This window comes from Hypanus sabinus (assembly GCF_030144855.1).
Source record: "Hypanus sabinus isolate sHypSab1 chromosome X2 unlocalized genomic scaffold, sHypSab1.hap1 SUPER_X2_unloc_7, whole genome shotgun sequence".
NCBI lineage: Eukaryota > Metazoa > Chordata > Chondrichthyes > Myliobatiformes > Dasyatidae > Hypanus > Hypanus sabinus.
The window spans coordinates 453,906-476,464 of NW_026779007.1; the positions used below are offsets into that span (position 1 = coordinate 453,906).

General features: G+C 48.1%; 2 protein-coding genes across 4 annotated transcripts in view; one reads left to right on the forward strand and one right to left on the reverse strand.

The window, feature by feature from the left end:
• The window catches only part of LOC132385962 (gastrula zinc finger protein XlCGF8.2DB-like), a 140,141-nt gene that overhangs the window by 111,985 nt on the left and 5,597 nt on the right, over positions 1–22,559 (forward strand). Inside the window, exon 1 of one of the 3 annotated variants that reach the window (XM_059958195.1) lies at positions 21,722–22,047. The exons of the other annotated variants lie outside the window; for them this stretch is intronic. The gene's annotated coding sequence lies outside the window, so the exon portion shown is untranslated. Of the gene's footprint in view, positions 1–21,721; positions 22,048–22,559 lie in introns of those variants that run through there. 3 annotated transcript variants of the gene reach the window in all.
• The window catches only part of LOC132385963 (zinc finger protein 850-like), a 48,090-nt gene continuing 30,781 nt past the window's right edge, over positions 5,251–22,559 (reverse strand). Inside the window, exons 3-4 of the mRNA XM_059958198.1 lie at positions 9,311–9,476; positions 5,251–9,058 (exon numbers count right to left, since the gene is read on the reverse strand). Of these exons, the coding sequence (XP_059814181.1) occupies positions 8,150–9,058; positions 9,311–9,476 (1,075 nt within the window). The 3' untranslated portion in view covers positions 5,251–8,149. The remainder of the gene's footprint in view (positions 9,059–9,310; positions 9,477–22,559) is intronic.

Below are 22,559 nucleotides of genomic sequence, written 5' to 3' on the forward strand. Positions count from 1 at the left end.
TTCTGTTAACACCCCCTCTGAAAACCCTTCCAACCCTCACACCACTCCCCATTTCTGTTAACACCCCTGTGAAAACCCTTCCAACCCCTACACCACTCCCCATTTCTGTTAACACCCCTGTGAAAACCCTTCCAACCCCTACACCACTCCCCATTTCTGTTAACACCCCCTGTGAAAACCCTTCCAACCCCTACACCACTCCCCATTTCTGTTAACACCCCCTGTGAAAACCCTTCCAACCCCGACACCACTCCCCATTTCTGTTAACACCCCCTGTGAAAACCCTTCCAACCCCTACACCACTCCCCATTTCTGTTAACACCCCCTCTGAAAACCCTTCCAACCCTCACACCACTCCCCATTTCTGTTAACACCCCTGTGAAAACCCTTCCAACCCCTACACCACTCCCCATTTCTGTTAACACCCCTGTGAAAACCCTTCCAACCCCTACACCACTCCCCATTTCTGTTAACACCCCCTGTGAAAACCCTTCCAACCCCTACACCACTCCCCATTTCTGTTAACACCCCCTGTGAAAACCCTTCCAACCCCTACACCACTCCCCATTTCTGTTAACACCCTCTGTGAAAACCCTCCCAACCCCTACACCACTTCACATTTCTGTTAACACCCCCTGTGAAAACCCTTCCAACCCCTACACCACTCCCCATTTCTGTTAACACCCCCTGTGAAAAACCTTCCAACCCTCACACCACTCCCCATTTCTGTTAACACCCCCTGTGAAAACCCTTCCAACCCCTACACCACTCCCCATTTCTGTTAACACCCTCTGTGAAAACCCTTTCAACCCCTACACCACTCCCCATTTCTGTTAACACCCTCTGTGAAAACCCTTTCAACCCCTACACCACTCCCCATTTCTGTTAACACCCCCTGTGAAAACCCTTTCAACCCCTACACCACTCCCCATTTCTGTTAACACCCTCTGTGAAAACCCTTTCAACCCCTACACCACTCCCCATTTCTGTTAACACCCCCTGTGAAAGCCCTTTCAACCCCTACACCACTCCCCATTTCTGTTAACACCCCCTCTGAAAACCCTTCCAACCCCCACACCACTCCCCATTTCTGTTAACATACCCTGTGAAAACCCTTCCAACCCCCACACCACTCTCCATTCCTGTTAACACCCCCTCTGAAAACCCTTCCAACCCTCACACCACTCCCCATTTTTGTTAGCACCTCCGATCCTTGCAGCCCTCACCATCTGTGAAAACCTTTCTGACCCATCACCCATCACCATTCTGTAAACCCGCCTCACCCCTACGCCACTCGCCATCTCTGTAAAACCTTCCACCGTCCACCCCGGCGCATTCAGGTGAAAGCTGACCCGAGAAAGACTCCGACCGTGGCAGGTGGCAGGGGTCACAAAACACATTCACACTGGCTGATTTTTTGAATAAACCTACCGATTTTCATGGTGATCTTCACTAAAGTTCCTACCTTCCCATCTTAACTTTCCTCCTCCACTTTCTGCTTTCCACAATGATTCCATTCGTCTCTTCCCAGTAATCTCCTTCCTGGACCATATCCTTGCAAGCGAGGGAAGTTCTACACTCTCCCATTTTCTTTCCCTCTCAGCTCCATACGTCCTTCCAGGTGGGGCAACACTTCACCTGCGAGTCTGTCAGGTTGATCTACTCTACCTGATGCTGCTGGTTCAGCCTCCGCTACGTCAGTGAGGCCCAATGTAGATCGGGAATCCACTTTGTCAAGTACCTTTGCTCTGTCCACAACAAACGGAATTTCCCGGTCACAAACAGGTGAAACTCTGCAGATGCTGGAAGTCCAAGCAACACAGGAGAAATTATTCAATGATTTCAAGTTCCCTGGCCACGATCATCTTACTATCACTGTGGATACCCCGTCCATTTACACCTCCCCCTCCTACCAGGAAAGTCACAGAGCTCTCCGTTTCCTTCTGGACACCAGACCCAACGAGTTCCCCTCCACCACCACTCTCCTGCTCTTTGTTTCACTTGTATTATTTGTTTGAGCTGAGCTCTACTCTCACTTCTTTCTGTCACCTTGCAGTGAACTGGTGCTGGTCACGGGTGTGAATGATTTGTAAGGGAATGCAGATCGAACAATTAGTGAGATTCTGGATGGCACCGGAACTGGTGTGTGGGGGAAGTGAGGGTTGTCTGAGGTTACAGTGAGATGGAGAACAGCTGGGGAAGTGGGCAGCGGAACATGACTGTTACTCAAGTACAGGTCTTCAGGAGGTCAAAAAGACCATCATTCAGATGGAGAGACAGCTTCCCTTGGGTCTCTGTATTCACCAGACAAGACCGGTGCTATGGTTCAGCTCATCAGGTTGGAGGGAACCAGGAATATCAGGTGTTGCTCCTCCCTCCTGAGCATCAGCTCATCAATTAGGGGAACAATTCGTGGGGCAGCTTCGCACCATCCGTCCCGAGCAGAACCTCCCAGTGCCAAACATTTCAATACTGATTCCCATCCCTGTTCTGACATGTTGATCGATGGCCTCCTCTTGTGCCGGGATGAATTCCCCCGTCAGGGTGGAGGTGCGACATCTTATATTCGGTCTGAGTACTCCAACCTGATGCGTGAATATTGATCTCGCCTTCTGATAGACCAAACCCACCCCCACCCCCGTCTTCCTCTATTCCACACTCTTACTTCTCACCTGCCTATTACATCCGCCGGGACCCCTCCTCCTCTCTCCCCTCATGTGCACTCTCCTCACCGACCAGATTATTTCTTCTCCAACCCTTGACCGTTCCCACCCACCTGCCACCTTCCAGCTAGCCTCTTTCCCCTCCCCATATTTTTATTCTGGCTTCTTCTGGGTACATCCAGCACCCAGGGCATGTCCTTTTCTTACTGTCACTGTCAGGTAGGAGGTACAGGAGCCTGAAGGCACACACTAGGCGATTCAGCAACAGCTTCTTCCCTTCTGCCGTCCGATTCCTCAATGGACATTGTGCCCTTGGACACCACCTCACTTTTTTAACATAATGTATTTCTGTTTTTGCACGTTTTTAAAATCTATTCAAGATAAGCATATTGTAATTGGTTTATTTGTTCATTACTATTATTTTTATTTCATTTATTATTATTATTACTGTAACAAAAAGAATTTTACTCCTCATGTATGAGAAGGATGTAAGAAATAAAGTCCATTCATTCATCCGGATCGTGGGGCCGAGAGAGAGGGAAAGGACCCGGACTGTCCCGGGATGCGGATCCATGGTGCGTCGGCATCTCACAGTAATTGTCCCTCAGTCGCAGGAAATCTCCGCCCGTAGCGCCGCTCCGACATGCTGCCAAGTCAATGAGCCTTCCGTTTACCGAGAGCAGGCATGATTTTCCGGAAGGTTTCGACCCTTACGCTTGCCTATATGATCTCCTGGTCACGGTGAATCCTGGAGCGAACACGAGAGAGTCTGTGAATGATGGAAATCCAAAGCCACTCACTCAAAACGCTGAAGGAACTCAGCAGCTCAGGCAGCATCTGTGCAAAAGAATAAACTGCCAGCGGTTCGGGACGAGTCCCTTCTTCAGCACTGAGAAGGACGGGGGAAATGCCAGAATCAAATGGTGTGCAGTATAATCAGAGGGGAAAGGGATTATCTAGAATGTGATAGTTGAAGCCAGGCGGGTGGTAAAGGTCAAGGGCTGGAGAAGAAAAATCTGATAGCAGCGGAGAGTGACCATAGAACCTAGTAATCCTCAGCTCATTACAGGCGCTTCTGCCCACAATGTTGTGCCGACCATGTATCCTAATTCAGAATTTCCCTACCTTATCGCCCTCTATTTTTAAGCTTCGTGTCCGGTACCTATATGAGAGTCTCTTAACAGAGCCTATTGTATCCGCCTCTACCACCTTCACTGGAAATGCGTCCCGTGCTCCCTTCTGTGTGAAAAACTTAACTCTAACATCTCCCCTTGTACCTATTTCCAAGCCCTTTAAAATGATGCCCCCTCATGTTAGCCATTTCAACACTGGGAAAAAGCCTCTGGCTATCCACACTATCAAACCCCTCATCATCTTATACACCTCTGTCAGGTCACCTCTCGTCCGCCGTCGCTCCAAGAAGGAAAGGCCAAGTTCACTCAGTCTACTCTCATTAGGCATGCTGTCCAATCCAGGCAAGATCTTTGTTACGGTGCTCTGCCCTCTCTCTATAGTGTCCACATCCTTCCTGCAGTGAGGTGTCCAGAAATGACAGAGTGCTCCAAGTGGTGTGGAACTAAGGTTTCATATACCTGGAACATTGCCTCATGGCTCTGGAATTCAATCCCACTGTTGATGAAGTCCAGCACACTATACACCTTTCTAACAACACGTTCAAACTGCGGAGCAGCTTTGAGCTCCTATTGGACACAGATCCTCGACACTGCCAAGAGTTTCACCATTAATATTTGGTTGGTAAAAATTTGAAGAGAGAATTTGCTAACTTGCAGTCCTCTGGTACTTCTCAAGTCCTGGTTGATAATGCAAAGATCATCGCCGGAGGCTCTGCAATTTTCTCCCTCTCTTCCCACAGTAGCTTGGGGTATATCTCACCTGGCCCCAGCGACTTGTCTAATTTATATCTTTCCAGTGCTCCAGCACGTCCTCCTTCTTAATGTCTATATGCTCAAGCATTTCAATCCGCTGTAAGTCATCCCCACAATTGTGAAGGTCCCCTTCCCTGGTGAATACTGAAGCAAACTATTCATTCAGTTCCAACGCTACCTGATCTAACTCGGGTATCGCATCCTATTGGTCCTGAGATCACATTGCTCATCCTCTTGCTCTTCACAAACTTGGAGAATGCCTTCGTGTTTTCCTTAATCCTGCTCACCAAGGGTTTCTCATGGCCCCTTCTGGCTCTAATTCACACTTACACTCCTTCCAGGTAACCTTGTAATTCTCTAGAAATCCATCTGTACTCAGATTATAGGAGCTTCCATAAGCTTTTCTGTTCTTCTTAACTGAATTTTCTACATCCTTTGTACACTGTGGTTCTTCTACCCCACCGTGTGCTCCCTGCCTCAATGGAACATACCTGTGCAGAACGCCATGCCAGTGTTCCCTGAACATTTGCGACATTTCTGCCGTGCATTTCCCTGAAAACACCTGCCCACAATGATTTGCAGGCAGTGATCCTGTGAAATTCATTGTCATGGCCGGCTCGGAGGCCAAGTCATCGGTTTGTCACGTACCCCGTGACCGGTTACCGAACCAGCGGAAATGAAAAACACTTTGGAGTCTGGTATTACTGTAGCTAATAGTGTTTATTAGTAAACTAAGCAATACAGTACTATAAAATGCAAATATGTGAAACAGGTTAGCAATGATATGTACAGAAGTGTGGAAATAGGAATCAAAACCTAGCTCTTTCAAAGTCTAGATGTAAATGGTTAGTTTTACGATGGTGAAGAGTTCAGTTCAGTTCAGGTGGAGGGAGGAGGGGGGAGAGAGACACACACACGTTACCATCGAACTGTCCGTTGGCTTCCTGTCCTGTTGTAGTCATCGACCATGACCATGTACGACCGTTCTTCAGTGGTGGACCTGTCACGCAGGCAAGGGTGGACACACAAACAAGCCCCCACCGGTCGCACCTTTCACACACTGTGAGCCCCTGATCGATCCTACAAACCCCCACCTTCACATGGGTGCACAACGCTCTTTCAGTGTCCCGTGGTGTGTCTGCCTGTGTCTCAGCAGAGCTGCTTTTTATCATCACTTGCTGGACACCAGCTGGAATCTGGAGACTAGACTGGACAGGGCCCCGGAACCTGGGTCTTGACTTGGGCTCGGACTCCGGATCCAGACGAGGACTGGACGTGGCAAGGTAACAGGACTGGGAAACTCCTAGGAGCCTTGAACATGGAGTGGAAACCTCCTCGGAGACTTTGACCCGGACTGGACTTGACTCGAAGCCTGAGACTTGGACTGGACTTGGACACGGAACGACAAACAACGACAGTCCACTCGAGTAGCGGCAAACAGTCTTCCTACTGAGCATTGGACTCGAGCACTGGAACACTGAACACAGAGCCAGGACCCCTCCTTGGAGACAGGACGTAGGGCCGGGGCTTTACATAGAGTCAGGACCCCTCCTTGGGGACAGGACGTAGGGCCGGGGCTTTACATAGAGCCAGGACCCCTCCTTGGGGACAGGACGTAGGGCCGGGGCTTTACATAGAGTCAGGACCCCTCCTTGGGGACAGGACGTAGGGCCGGGGCTTTACATAGAGTCAGGACCCCTCCTTGGTGACAGGACGTAGGGCCAGGGCTTTACATAGAGGACCCCTCCTTGGGGACAGGACGTAGGGCCGGGGATTTACACAGAGTCAGGACCCCTCCTTGGGGACAGGACGTAGGGCCGGGGCTTTACATAGTGTCAGGACCCCTCCTTGGGGACAGGACGTAGGGCCGGGGCTTTACATAGTGTCAGGACCCCTCCTTGGGGACAGGACGTAGGGCCGGGGCTTTACAGAGAGTCAGGCTTGGGGACAGGACGTAGGACCGGGACTCATACACGGACACTTAACACGGGGACACAAAGAGACAGTTCCAAGCTCATCGATAAACAGTTCCTTCTGTTGGCATGACAAGGCTCCAGTCTCACTCTAGCGGTTAAACTTGATGGTGATTCAGGCGATGACACAGGCGAGGTTGCAGGCAAGGCTTCAGGCGTGGGTTGCTGAAAGAAGGGGAAGGGATGTAAGGGAAGGGAAGGGAACAGTCCAGGGAAGGGTAACGGCAAAGCCGACCTGTCTTACCCAATGGAGGCGAGGACAGGGAGGGACAGAATCAACCGCAGGGCAATGGCAAAGACGGCCTGACCTACCCCACAGTGGCAAGGACAGGATACTGACAAGACCAACCCGCACCTACACTCGAACCCAGGGCCACTGATATTCCAGCCCCAATTTGAGAATCAGGTGCCTGTGATTCAGCCCAACTGAAACAATGGACAGCCTGAAGACCCAGAGTCCAGAGTCCATGGACCGGACCGTGAACTGGAACGCAGACGTCATGGACAGGACCATGACAAGCTGAATGGTAGGAGGCAAAGACTGGGAATAAAGGGAGCCATCTCTGGTTGGCTGCCAGTTACTAGTGGTGTTCCTCAGGGCTCTGTGTTCGGACTGGTGATTTTTGTAATATTCCAATAGTTTGGAAGACAGAATTGCTGGCTTTGTTACAAGGTTTGCAGACGATATGAAGACATGAGGAGGGGCAGGTAGTTTTCGGTAGAGAGGGTGCAGAAGGACTGAGATAGATTTAGAGAATGGGAAAAAAAAACAGCAGATGGGATACAGTGCCGGGAAGTGTATGTTCATGCATTTTGGTAGAAGAAATGAAAGTGTTAACTTCTTCGAAATGGACAGAAAATACCGAACAACTGAGGTGCAAAGGGTCACGGGGAGTCCATGTTCAGGATTCCCTGAAGGTTAATTTGCAGGTCGAGTCTGTGGTGTGGAAGGCAAACGCAACGTCGGCATTCATTTCGAGAGATCTACAATCTATCAGCGAGGATGTAATTCGGGAAGTTGGTCGTCACTGGTGAGGCCTCACTTGGAGGGCAGGTCTGGGCCCCTGATCTTGGAAAGGACGTGCCGAAACTGGAGAAGGTTCAGAGTATGTTCACGAAAACAGATTCCAGGATTGAATGGATTGTCATATGAAGAGCGTTCAATGGGCCTGAGCCTGGATCAGCAGAGGAATTAGGGCTGACCTCATGGAAACTTATCAAACTGTGGAAGGGCTTGATAGAGTGGATGTGGAAAGGATGCTTCCTGTGGTGGAAGAGTCTGCGACCAGGGAACAGAGCTTCAGAATAGAGGGGCGTCCTTTTAGAACGGAGATGACAGAGAACGGACTGAGAGTGGTGAATCTGGGGAATTCCGTGCCACAGGCAGCTGTGGAGGCCAATTCTTTATGTACATTTAGGGCAGAGGTGGATAGAATCTTGATTGATCCAGGCATGAAGTGATACAGGGACAAGACAGGAGATTGGAGTGGAGAGCAAATTTGGATCAGCCATGATAAAATGACAGAACAGACTCAATGGGGTAAACAGCCTCATTCTGGTCTTAAGTCTTATAGTCTGACGGTCTGTCCCCAGTGTGAACTCGCTGATGTAGCTTCAAGTCAGATGACTAAGTGAATCCCTTCCCACAATCTGAGAAAGTGAATGGTTTCTCCCCAGTATGAACTAACTGGTGTCTCTGTAGCTTGGATGACCGAGTGAATCCCTTCCCACATTCAGGGCAGGTGAATGGCCTCTCCCCAGTGTGGATTCGCTGGTGTGACAAAAGGGTGGATGAGTGAGCGAATGCCTTCCCACAATCTGAGCAGGTGAACGGCCTCTCCCCAGTGTGGATTCGCTGGTGTGACAAAAGGTTGGATGACTGAGTGAATCCCTTCCCACATTCAGAACAAGTGAATGGCCTCTCCCCAGTGTGAACCAGCTGGTGTCTCTGTAGGGTGGATGAGTGAGTGAATCCCTTCCCACACACAGAGCAGGTGAACGGCCTCTCCCCAATGTGAACTCGCAGATGTATTTTCAAATCCGATGACCCAGCAAACTCCTTTCCACAGTCTGAGCAGGTGAACGGCCTCTCCCCAGTGTGAACTCGCTGATGTATTTTCAAGCCAGATGATCGAGCGAACTCCTTTCCACAGTCTGAGCAGATGAACGGTTTCTCCCCAGTGTGAACTAACTGGTGCCTCAGTAGGCGAAATGACAGAGTGAATCTTTTCCCACAGTCTGAGCAAATGAACGGTTTCTCCCCAGTGTGAAAGCACTGATGTGTGTTCAGTTGAGATGACCGAATGAATCGCTTCCCACAGTCCGAGCACGTGAATGGCCTCTCCCCAGTGTGAACTCGCTGATGTACTTTCAAGTCAGATGACAGAGTGAATCTCTTCCCACATTCAGAGCAGCTGAACGGTTTCTCCCCAGTGTGAAATCGTTGATGGACGCTCAGCTGAGATGCACGAGCGAACTCCTTCCCACAGTCTGAGCAGGTGAACGGTTTCTCCCCAGTGTGAACTCGCTGATGTTCCTTCAGTTGAGATGACCGTGTGAATCCCTTCTCACATACTGAGCAGGCAAACGGTTTCTCCCCAGTGTGAACCAGCCAGTGTGTCTGTAGTTTGGATGACTGAGTGAATCCCTTCCCACACTCAGAGCAGGTGAATGGCCTCTCCCCAGTGTGAACCAGCAAGTGTCTCCGTAGTTTGGATGAGTGCATGAAACCTTTCCCACATTCAGAGCAGGTGAACGGACTCACCCCAGAATGAACTTGCTGATGTACCTTCAGGTCAGTTGACCGAGTGAATCCCTTCCCACATTCTGAGCAGCTGAACGGTTTCTCCCCAGTGTGAGTTTGCTGATGTTCCTGTAGTTGAGATGACCGAGTGAATGCCTTCCCACATTCTGAGCAGCTGAACGGTTTCTCCCCAGTGTGAACCAGCTGGTGTCTCAGTAGGTGAGATGACCGAGTGAATGCCTCTCCACATTCTGAGCAGGTGAACAGCCTCTCCCCAGTGTGAACTCGCCGATGTACCTTCAATTGAGATAATGAAGTGAACTCCTTCCCACAGTCTGAGCAGGTGAACGGCCTCTCCCCAGTGTGAACTGGTGACGTTCGTTCATTTGAGATGACTAAATGAATCTGTTTCGACATTCAGAGGTGGGGAAAGGCCATGGCACCATGTGAATTTGCTGGTGTCTCTGTAGTGTGGTTGATGGTGTCAGTGCCTTCCTGCACTCTGAGAAACGTCTCCTCACTGGTGAATTTTTGGATATATCTTCAGCATCAATGACAGAATGAATTGCTTCCCGCTGTCAGAACAGGTGGAGCATCTCACTGTGGTGTGAACTTGCTGATGTATCTTCAGGCTGGTTGACTGAGTAGTTCCCCTCCCTCACACAGAGCAGGTGAATGGCCTCTCCCCACTGTGAACTCACTGGCGTGTCTGCGGGTAGGCTGTGAGTGAATCCCTTCCCACACTGAGAGAAGGAGAATGATATCTCACTGCGATCAATCATCTGGCAATTCAGACAGTCAGATGTTTGAATCCCTTGTACAATCAATGAGTTGAAGAACTGATCTCCAGTGAACAAATGCTGGTGTGTTCTCAGCACCCCGGTTCCTGTGGATAACACGGAGTTACAAAAGAAAATTTCCCTTCAGACACAGATACAACTCCAACTGGATCAACAACAATGCAAAATACATCAATGGGAGAAGGACAATATCCATCCGACCTTATCTCAAACAGATTTACTGAGGTCGCCTTCACTGCTTCATTAGGCAGAGAAATCCACAGATTCACCACCCTCAGGGAAAAGCAGTTCCTCCTCATCTCCGTCCCACATCCCCCAATCTTGAGGCAATGTCCTCTCGTACTAAGCCTCACCTACCAGTGGAAGCAACTTTCCCGCCTCTGGCTTATCTACCCCTTTCATAACTTTACATGTTTCTGTAAGATCTCCTCTCAATGTGAGCGCTGGAATCACAATTTTACCCAATTCAACTCAAGCTGGAGCAACACAACCTGAGATATACAGTGGGAAGCGAGGGAGGAGATTGCTGAGCCTCTGGCGATGACCTTTGTATTACCACTCAGGACAGGAGATGTACCAGAGAATTGGAAGACATTGTCCCCTTGTTAGGGAATGGAGTTGAGGGAACCCAGGAATTATAGACCAGTGAGTGGAGAGTGCCCCAGTGGCCATCTCCCTCAGTAATCGTTACCTCACTTTGGATGTGGTTGAGGGGGGATGACCTGACAGAGGACGACCACGACGATCGGGTCTCTGGCACTGACCCTGGTTCCGTGGTGCAGAAGGGAAAGAGGAAGTTGAGGAATGCAGTAGTCATAGGATTCAATAGTGAGGGGAATGGACAGGAGGTTCTGCACGCCTGATAGAGATACGTGTGTGGTGTGTTGCCTCCCAGGTGCCAGGGTACGGGATCTCTCAGATCGGGTGCAAGGTATTCTGAAGGGAGCGGGTGACCAGCCAGAAGTCTTGGTACACGTTGGTATATATGACACAGGTAGACAAAGAGAGGAGGGCGTGAGGAGAGAATTCAGGGAGTTCGGTAGGAAGCTGAAAGGCAGGACATCTAGGGTAGTAACCTCAGGATTGCTGCCTGTGCCACGTGCTGGTGAGAGCAATACTAGCATGATTAGGTATATTAATGTGTGGCTGAGGGACTGGTGTAGGGGGCAGGGCTTTAGATTCCTGGATAATTGGGATCTCCTCTGGGGGAGGTATGACCTGTACAAAAAGGACGGGTTACACCTGAACCCAAAGGGGTCCAATATCCTAGCCAGCACATTTAATAGAGCTGTTAGGGAGGGTTTAAACTGATTTGGCGTGGGGATGGGAATCAGAGTGATGGGGCTGAGGAAACGGGAAACAGAAATAAATCGAAGATAGTGTGCAACAGGGCAACAGAGATGTGGGGCAGTGAAAATAGAAAGCAACAAATCCTGGGCTGAGAGAGTTATTTGAATGTACAGAGCATGAGGATTAAAATGGACGATCTTGAAATTCAGCTGCAAATTGGCAAATTGGTCAATCTCTGAAACTTGGATAAAAGGTGGCTGCCGATGGGAGTTGAATGTCCAAGAATACACGGTGTATCAGAATGATAGGTGACTGGGCAGAGAGGGTGGTGTGGCTCTCTGGATAAAAAAATATTAAATCATTGGAAAGAGATGACATAGGATTGTAAGGTGTGACCGTCTAACCATATAACAATTACAGCACGGAAACAGGCCATCTCGGCCCTTCTAGTCCATGCGAACGCTGACACTCACCTAGTCCCACTGGCCCGCACTCAGCCCATAACCCTCCATTCCTTTCCTGTCCATATACCTATCCAATTTTACTTTAAATGACAATACCGAACCTACCTCTACCACTTCTACTGGAAGCTCATTCCACACAGCTACCACTCTCTGAGTAAAGACGTTCCCTCCTTAAGCTTTTGCCCCCAACTCTCAAATCATGTCCACTTGTTTGAATCTCCCCTATTCACAATGGAAAAAGCCTATCCACGTCAACTCAATATATCCCCCTCATTATTTTAAATACCTCTATCAAGTCCCCCCTCAACCTTCTGTGCTCCAAAGAATAAAGACCTAACTTGTTCAGCCTTTCCCTATGACTTAGGTGCTGAAACCCAGGTAACATTCTAGTAAATCTTCTCTGTACTCTCTCTATTTTGTTGATATCGTTCCTATAATTCAGTGACCGGAACTGTACACAATACTCCAAATTCAGCCTTACGAATGCCATGTACAGTTTTAACACTACATCCCAACTCCTATACTCAATGCTCTTATTTATAAAGGCCAGCATAACAAAAGCTTTCTTCACCACCCTATCCACATGATGGGGTCATGGGTCTCTACGGGTTGAGTTACAAAATGGGGAGGGGAATGGCAGTTGTATACAGATCTCCATACAGCAGTCGGGATGTGGATTACAAATTACAGCAGGAGATAGAAAAGGCCTGTCAGAAAGGCAATGATAACATTGATAATCATTGGCAATTTTAACATGAAAGTGAATTGGGAGGACCTCGAGAGAAAGAATTTGTAGAATACCTAAGGAATTGCTTTTTAGAACAGCTGGTTGTTGAGCCCACGAGGGGATCGGCTATGCTGGACTGGGTGATCCCAATATGATCAAATTCACATTGAAATTTGAGAGGGAAAAAATAAAACCAATGTGTCAGTATTTCAGTGGAATAAAGGAAATTGCAATGGATGGGAGGGGAACTGGCTGAAGTCGACTGAAAAGGGACATTTGCAGGAAGGACAGCAGAGCAGAATGGGTGGATTTTCTGCAAATAATGAGGGAAATATAAGAAGAGATGTTCAAAGGGAAGAAGGACACTACTGTGGCTGACAAGTGAAGTCAGAGCCAAAGTAAAAGCAAAAGAGAGGGCAAACAAGGAAGTTGGAGCTAGTGGGAAGACAGCTTCACCAGCTTTTTAAAACTTGCAAAAGAAAACTCAGAAGGTCATTCGGAAGGAAAAGATGAATTATGAGAGTAAGCTGGTGACTAATATCAAAGAAGATACTGAAAGTTTTTTTAAATATATATATATATATATATATAAAGGGTAAAAAGAGTCGAGGGTAGATTTAGGACCAATACAATATATCGCTGGACTTATTGTAATGAGAGTTGCTGAGAAGTAAGAGGAACTGAATGCGTAGCAGACATTCAAGGGTATCAGGGAAGTGAAGTTTGTGCAGTGACAATTACGACTCAGAAGGTGCTCTGGAAGTTTAATGGTCTGAGGGTGGATAAATCTCCAGGACCTGATGCAATGCACCCTCCGGTTCTGAAGAAAATAGCTGGAAAGATTGTGGAGGCATTAACAATGATCTTTGAAGAATCAATAAATTCTGGCATTGTACCAGATGACTGGAAAATAGCAAATGTTACTCCGCTATTTAAGAAGTGTCAGAGGCAACAGAAAGGGAACTATAGACCTGTTAGCATGACATCAATGGTTGGCGGTTGATGGAATCGATTGTTAGGGATGAGATTATGGAGTACCTGGAGGCGCATGACAAGATAGGCCAAAGCCAGCATGGTTTCTTGAAAGGAAAATCCTGCCTGACAAAACTACTGCAATTCTTTGAGGAAATTACAAGCAGGGTAGACAAAGGAGATGCAGTAGACGTGGTGTACTTGGATGTTCAGAAGGCCTTTGACAATGTGCTGCACATGAGGCTGCTGAGCAAGATAAAAGCCCATGGTATGACAGGGAAGTTATTAAAGTGGGTGGAGCATTGGCTGGTCGGCAGAAAACAGAGAGTGGGAATAAAGGGATCCTATTCTGGCTGGCTTCCTGCTACCAGTGGAGTTCCACAGGGGTCAGAGTTGGGACCACTGCTTTTTACAATACCTGTCAATGATTTTGACTATGATATGAAAGGATTTATGGCTAAATTTGCCGATGATAAAAAAATAGGTGGAGGAGCGGGTAGTGTTGAGGAAACAGAGAGCCTGCAAAGAGACATAGATAGTTTAGGGGAATAGCAAAGAAGTGGTAAATGTAATACAATGTTGGAAAGTGTGTGGTGATGCAATCTGGTGGAAGAAATAAGTGGACAGACTATGATTTCAATGGGGAGAGAATTCAAAATGCAGAAATGCAAAGAGACTTGGGAATCCTTGTGCTAGATGCACTAAAGGTGAACCTCCAGGTTGAGCCGGTTGTGAATAAGGGAAAATTCTAGAGGTATAGGATATAAGAGCAGTGATGTGATGTTGTGGCTTTATAAGGCACTCGGGAGACCACACTTGGAGTATTGTGTACAGGATTGGGCTACTCATTTTGGGAAGGATATATTGACATTGGTGAATGCTCAGCGAAGATTCACGAGAATGATCCCAGGTATGAAATGGTTATTGCGATGAAATCTTAAGTTTTATTCATTATGGACTGTGCCTTTAAGAATCACGCCTGTAAGAGAGAGAGAGAGAAGTACAGTGCAAGTAGAGGGAGAGGGAGTGAGGGGGAGAGAGAGGGGGAAAGGGGAGAGAGAGGGAGTGATGAAGGTAGAGCATTGGATGCAGTGGACGTGGCTTTCAGTAAGACTTTCAATAAGGTTCCTCAAGCAAAGCTCATTGAGAAATTAATGAGGCAAGGATCCAAGGTGACCTTGCTTTGTGGATCCAGAATTGGCTTGCCCACAGAAGGCAAAGGGTGGATGTAGATGCTGTATGAAGGACGGTGACCAGTGCAGTTCAGCAGGGATCTTTTCCGGGACCCCTCCTCTTTGTAACTTTTACAAATGACCTTGATGAGGAAGTAGTGTACAAGATGATGAGAGGCATGATAGTGTGGATAGTCAGAGGCTTTTACCCAGGTCGGAAATGGTTGCCACAAGAGGACACAGGTCTAAGGTGCTGGGGAGTAGGTACAGAGGAGTTGTCAGTCGTAAAGTCTTTTACTCAGAGAGTGGTGAGTGAGTGGAATGGGCTGCTGGCAACGGTGGTGAAGGCAGATATGATAGTGTCTTTTAAGAGACTTTTGGATAGGTACATGGAGCTTAGTAAAATAGAGGGCTAAGTGGGCCGAATGCCTGTATCGTGCTGTAGGTTTCCTACGTTTCTAGAAGGGTGGGTTTGTAAGTTTGTCGATTACACAAATGTTGAGGTTGTTGTGGATAGTCTGGAGGTTACCGCCGGACATCAATAGGATGCAGAACTGGGCTGAGAAGTGACAGATCGAGTTCAACCCAGTGGCTCCTTTCAGTAGGTAACATTTGAAGACAGAATACAACAATAATGTTAGGACTCTTGACAGGGTGGAGGATCAGTGAGATCTTGGGGTCTGTGTCAATCGTGCACACAAAGCTGCTGGGTAGGTTGACAGTGTTGCTAAGAAGGCCTTCATCAACAATGAGACCGAGTTCAAATGCCAGAGGTAACTTTACAGATATAAGGACATAGTTGGACCTCACTTTTGGTACTGTGTTCAGTTCTGGTCCCCTCAATACAGGAAGGACGTGGATACTATAGACAGAGGGCAGAGGAGATTTACAGATATAAGGCCTTAGTTAGACCTCACTTTTGGTACTGTGTTCAGTTCTGGTGCCCTCAATACAGGAAGGATGTGGATACTACAGACAGAGGAGATTTACAGATATAAGGACTTAGTTAGACCTCACTTTTGCTGCTGTGTTCAGTTCTGGTCCCTCAATACAGGAAGGACGTGGATACTATAGACAGAGGGCAGAGGAGATTTACAAGGATGTTGCATGGATTGGAGAATATGCCTCATGTGAATAGGTTGAGTGAACTTCGGAGCGAAGGAAGATGAGAGGTGACCTGATAGAGGTGAATAAGATGATGAGGGGCATTGATCGTGTGGATAGCAAGAAGCTTTTTCCCAAGAGTGAAATGGCTGACATGGGTGGGGGGCATAGTTTTATGGTGCTTGGAAGTAGGTACAAGGGTGATGTCAGAGGTATGTTTTTCACACAAAGGGTGGGTACAATAGGAACTTTTCAGAGACTTTTAGATAGGTACATGGGCGATGTGGTAGGGAAATTGTAATTACACTGTGGATTTCTGTCTCTATATGAACTCCTCATCTTCTAACAAGGCACGGATCAGTTATCCTGGCTGACCATTAAATTCTCTGTATTCCTGTCTGTACGAGGATGTTTCTGCGTTCAATCAACCTATGACTTGGCTCAATTTGTCTCTGTCCTTTGGGATTATTTCAAGTTCTGGCCATGCTCCACAACACTACCAAGATCACTTGTCACAACATATAGAATCCCAGAGATTACCTAATTACTCAGATCCCCACCCCAGCTGATTGATAGTGATGAATCCATTAATGTCAATGCCAGCAATCCTGAATGGGAGGGCAGCAGTTATTCTCATTGGAGTGTGGCACTTTTGTGATGTGAAAGCCACAAGTCACTTGTCCTCGAGGACAAAGGGGTTACTTACCCAGAGGGAACTAAATCTGACGGAAGGATTTTTTTTTGCCATACAGCACTAATTGACAATTTAATTGATTGGAAGGCAGGCTTTTCATCCAAGATTAACTAGAAAACATATTTTTGTTCCGAATTACTAATCCTTGCATGTATACAGCTGGACCTCGGCAGAGTTTGAGAGAGACATTCGCTCTCATTTCCTCCGACTGTACTGGGACAACGCTGGCAGAGTCACGCATGGCTGCCGCTTTACCCAGAAGGCCGCACGAACGAGAAACCGGTCTGTCAGCCACCGAACGTTCTCGCGATGCGCATGCGCCGCAGAAATGGCGGCGGCTCCAGCGCTCGTCAGCTCCCCGAGGCCCGGGTACGGATCGTGGGGCTGAGGAAGAGGGACCGGACCGGGGCTGTCCTGGGGTGCAGGACCAGTGCGGCAAGAGCTCACAGTAATAGCCCTTCAATCGCGTTTCAGACACCGGAGATTAATTCCCTCCCGGAGACCCTCCTACCTGCAGCCGGTCCTTGTGAGCCTCACGCCGACTGAGCGCATGCGCGATAGGTCGTACCGCCTCAGACCTCTGCGCATGCGCATTTGAGCAAACGAGAAAATCTGCAGATGCGGAAATCCAAAGCAAAAGAGGGGAAATACTGGAGGAAATTCAAAGGGGCCGGCAGCAACTATGGAGAGGAGAGAACAGTCGGCGTTTCAGACCGAGACCCTTCTTCAGGACTGGAAAGGAAGGGAGGGAGTAAGAATCTGGGGGAAGGTGAGGTGATAGGGTAAACAGGGAGACGGGGAGGAGTGAAGAGCTGAGAAGTTGATTGGTGAGAGTGATAAAGGGGTGGAGAATTATTATTATTAAATACTATTAATCCAGAGTGGGGAATTCTTTCGTTACAGCAGCAACATTTAAAAACATACTTAGCACTGTGCAGACTTTACTAAAAATAAAGATTTACAATATACACAATAATTATATATTAAATAATAACGCAGAGACTATTGAACTACGATGTGTGTTCTCCTGTTGCAGTAAATGAACGGTTGTATTCTGATTACATTTGGTGGGAAAGAGTTTCTGTAACAATCCTTGTGATGTCGTGGTTTTTCGTGCCTCACAAGTGACCAGGAGACGCAGAAGATTCTTCAAGAAGGGTTAAACTTTAATTTGCAAATCAAAACTGAGACAGTCATTGAGCTAGTCGCTGATTGCCCACCGATCCCCGGACACAGCATTTTTATATCAATCCCCTGGTCCAGTTTCACACGTACTAAACGTACGTCCCATTGACCCAATCGTGTTCTAATCTACATCTCTTAGCTGCCTCTCGTTAACACACCATTGTCTTCTACATTCTTAAAATTTCATTCTCCTACTAAATTGGGTACATGTATAGCAAATAGCAAACTCAGAACGGACCAATGTTCTAATCTACATCTCTTTAGCTACCTCTCATTAACACACCATTGTCTTCTGCATTTTTAGGATACATGCATAGCAATTAGTCGTCCTAGGATTATGTGACTTAATTATGTTCGAATCTACATCTCTTTAGCTACTTCTCATTAACACACCATTGTCTTCTACATACTTAAGATTTCATTCTACTAGGAGAATAGCAAATAGCAAGTTTCAAAACTGACTTCATAGTTTTGGTTACACAGCAAAATTTATACTTTTATACTCCAATAGTGACATCGGAGCTGAGTACATGTACCCAATTTAGTAGGAGAATGAAATCTTAAGAATGTAGAAGACAATGGTGTGTTAATGAGAGGCGAGCTAAGAGATGTAGCTTAGAACATGATTAAATCAATGGGTAGAAACAATAGTGGTGGACGTACTTGTGATACGCAACTGTAGACCGATCGGATATGCTAATGCAACTAAACCAAGAGATTGCTATAAAAATGTTATGTACAAGGATCGGTGGGCAATCAGCGACTAGCTCAATGACTGTCTCAGCTTTGATTTGCAAATTAAAGTTTAACTCTTCTTGAAGAATCTTCTGCGTCTCTTGGTCATTTCTGGGGCAGGAGAAACCACGAAATCTCCTACCCTGAGCTGCGGTCACTGTCAGATGGGTCAGTAGATGTAGTCTCTCCGGCTGTCTCCTACCCTGACCTGCGGTCACTGTCAGACGGGTCAGCAGATGTGGTCTCTCCGGCTGTCTCCTACCCTGACCAGTCACTGTCAGACGGGTCAGCAGATGTAGTCTCTCCGGCTGTCTCCTACCCTGACCAGTCACTGTCAGACGTGTCAGCAGATGCAGTCTCCCCGGCTGTCTCCTACCCTGACCAGTCACTGTCAGACGGGTCAGCAGATGTAGTCTCTCCGGCTGTCTCCTACCCTGACCAGTCACTGTCAGACGGGTCAGCAGATGTAGTCTCTCCGGCTGTCTCCTACCCTGACCAGTCACTGTCAGACGGGTCAGCAGATGTAGCCTCTCCGGATGTCTCCTACCCTGACCAGTCACTGTCAGACGGGTCAGCAGATGTAGTCTCTCCGGCTGTCCCCTACCCTGACCAGTCACTGTCAGACGGGTCAGCAGATGTAGTCTCTCCGGCTGTCTCCTACCCTGACCTGCGGTCACTGTCAGACGGGACAGCAGATGTAGTCTCTCCGGCTATCTCCTACCCTGACCAGTCACTGTCAGACGGGTCAGCAGATGTAGTCTCTCCGGATGTCTCCTACCCTGACCTGCAGTCACTGTCAGACGGGTCAGCAGATGTAGTCTCTCCGGCTGTCCCCTACCCTGACCAGTCACTGTCAGACGGGTCAGCAGGTGTAGTCTCTCCGGCTGTCTCCTACCCTGACCAGTCACTGTCAGACGGGTCAGCAGATATAGTCTCTCCGGCTGTCTCCTACCCTGACCAGTCACTGTCAGACGGGACACTCCAGGCTACTCACACTCTAAGATGGTGCTGCGCTTGTGACAGCTCGTTGCTGCAGCACCTACGTTTCGCCGTTTTTTTCTGTGTTCTGTGAGTCATTCTGGATTACTGTGTGTCAGGAGTGGACAATCCCATGTGCTGGAGCTTTTGGAAAGCATCTGTTGGATAAGTCACCGGCACCCAATGGGATGTACCCCAGGACACTGTGGGAAGTGAGGGAGGAGATTGCTGAGCCTCTGGCGATGATCTTTACATCATCAATGAGGACGGGAGACGTTTCAGACGATTGGAGGGATGCAGATGCTGTTCCCTTTTCCAAGAAAGAGAGTAGAGATCGCCCAGGAATGTCACAGCTTACAATGGGACATTGATCGGATGCAAAACTGGGCTGAGAAGAGGCAGATGCAGTTCAACCCAGAGAAGTGTGAGGTAGTTCATCTGGTAGGTCAAATATGATGGCAGAACGTAGAATCAATGGTAAGACTCTAGGCAGTGTGGAGGATCAGAGGGATCTTGGGATCCGGGTCCACGGGACACTCAAAGCTGCTACACAAGTTGAATTTGTGGTAAAGAAGGCACGCGGTGCATGAGTTTAAGAGCTGAGAGGTAATGTTGCACCTATATATGACCCTGGTCAGACCTCACTCTGATTACTCTGCTCATTTCTGGTCGCCTCACTACAGGAAGGATGTGAAAACCATAGAAAGGGTGCAGAGGAGATTTACAAGGATGTTGCCTGGATTGGGGAGCATGCCTTATGAGAATCGGTTGAGTGAACCTGGCTTTTCTCCTTGGAGCGACGGAGGATGAGAGGTGACCTGATGGAGGTGTACAAGATAACGAGAGGCATTGATCATGTGGATAGTCAGAGGCTTTTCCCCAGGGCTGAACTGGCGAGCACGAATGGAGGTATCCTGAAGGTGCTTGGAAGTAGATACAGAGGAGATGTCAGGGACCTGTGTTTTTTTACGCAGAGAGTGGTGAGTGCGTGGAATGGGCTACCGGCGACCGTGGTGGAGGTGGAAACGGTAGGGTCTTTTCAGAGACTCCTGGACCGGTACATGGAGCTATGGGCAAGCCTAGGCAGTTCTACGATAAGGACATGTTGGGCTCAGCTTTGTGGGCCGGAGGGCCTGTGTTGTGCTGCAGATTCTCTTTGGTTCTGTGTTCTGTCATCCACCTGTTGCTGTGAGCTTACTCCCACCGGAATGATGCTGGTGGCATTGTGAGAATCATAATTTTAAATCGCTCTAGTGCCTTCAGTGTAATCCATCCAGTCTTCTGAGCAAGAAATTGCAAAGAATGGGTGTACACAAATCCACTCTCTCCTGGATCACTGCCTTCCTGGCAGACAGACCCCAGTTTGTACCGCTGGGTGTTCTGTGCCTGAGGTGGAGGTGAGTGTCACTGGAGCCCCACAAGGGACTGTCCTGTCTCCTTTTCTGTACACACTGCACTCCTCAGACTTTCAGTCCAACTCTGAGTCTGGCCAGTTGCAGAAGTTCTCTGATGACTCTGCGGTAGTTGGGTGCATCAGAGATGGGCAGGAGTCGGAGAACAGAGGACTGGTGGACAGGATTGTGGAATAATGAGGGAGGAATCACCTGCTCCTGAATGTGGCCGAAACCAGGGAAATGGTGATTGATTTTAGGGGGAAGAGGACAGTGACGAGTCCTGTACACATTCTGGGAGAAGAGGTCACTGTGTTGGAGGACAATTAGTTGGGTGTTCACCTCGGGTAAAGACATGACTGAAAAACCAACAGAAAGGTTGTTTTGAAGAAGGGGATGAGTAGACTTTGTCTTCTATGAAGCCGAGATGCTTTAATGTGTGAGGCAGGTTGGTGCAGATCTTTTACCAGTCTGTTGTAGCGAGTGCAGTCTTCTTTGCTGCTTTCTGTTGGGGGAGCAGCATCGGTGCAAAATGACAAAATAAACTCATCAGGAGACATGGATCCATTCTTTGATAAACTTACCGATTATGGACAATCTGTCATATCCTCTCCATCACCTACCCGACAGGCAGCAGATTCCCCATCCCTCTTTCTTACAGACTCACTCAACCCCGCCCTCTCAAGCATAGTTACAGAAATTGTTTCTTACCAAATGCAAGAGTTCATCTTTCTGCGATAGGTGAACACACATCTTAGTTCAATAATCCCTGCATTATTATTTTATGCAATATTATTGCACATTGGTACAGTATTACTGTGTATATTATTATTTTCTACTTTCTTATTAGTAAACTCTGCACACTGTTAAGTGTGTTTCTAAATGTCGCTGCTGTAACGGAATGAATTTCCCACTCAGGATCAATAAAATATTATTGTTCTCCAGCCCTTTATCTCTCTCACTCATTAACTTCTCAGCTCTTTACTCTTCCCGTCTCCCGGTTTACCCTATCACTTCATCTCCCCCCACATACTGACTCCCTACCTTCCTTTCCAGTCCTGAAGAAGGGTGTGGGTCTGAAACGCCTACTGTTCTCTCCTCTCCATAGTTGCTTTCTGCCCCCCTGAGTTCCTCCAGGTGTTGCTTTGGATTTCCGCGTCTGCAGATTTTTTATCCTGTTTAAACCAATGCGCATGCGTGGGCGGCACAGCCCGTCGTGAACATTGCGCATGCGCTCAGCAGACGCGAGGCTCTCGGGGATCGGACGCAGGTAGGAGCGGGGCCGCGGGTGGGAACTTAATCACCGGCGTCTGAACCGCGATTGAAGAAAAATTACTATAAGCTCCGTCCACACTGGTCCCGCACCTCAGGACAGTCCCAGTCCTTTCCGTCTCTCTCAGCCCCACGATTTACCCGAGCCACGGGGAGTTTACGGCGGTTGAGAGCTGGCGGCGCCGCCATTTCTCCGGCGCATGCGCATCGCTGGGTCCTTCGATGGCTGATGGACAGGTTTCTCCGCCGTGGTGTCTTCTGGGTAAGGAGGCAGCCATGGTTGACAGGCCAGCGTTGTCCCCATAGAGATTGTCCCTAACGCAGCGACTTCCAGCCATGCAAATCCGAGGATCAGAACCTCGGAACAAAAATATAGTGTCCAGTTACTCTCAGATAAAGAGTCTACCTCCCAGTCAGTGAGAATGTCAATTACTATTGTATAGCATAAAAAATCCACCGGTCAGCTTTAGTTCTCTCTGGGTAAATAACGATATGAAACACCTTTGTCCT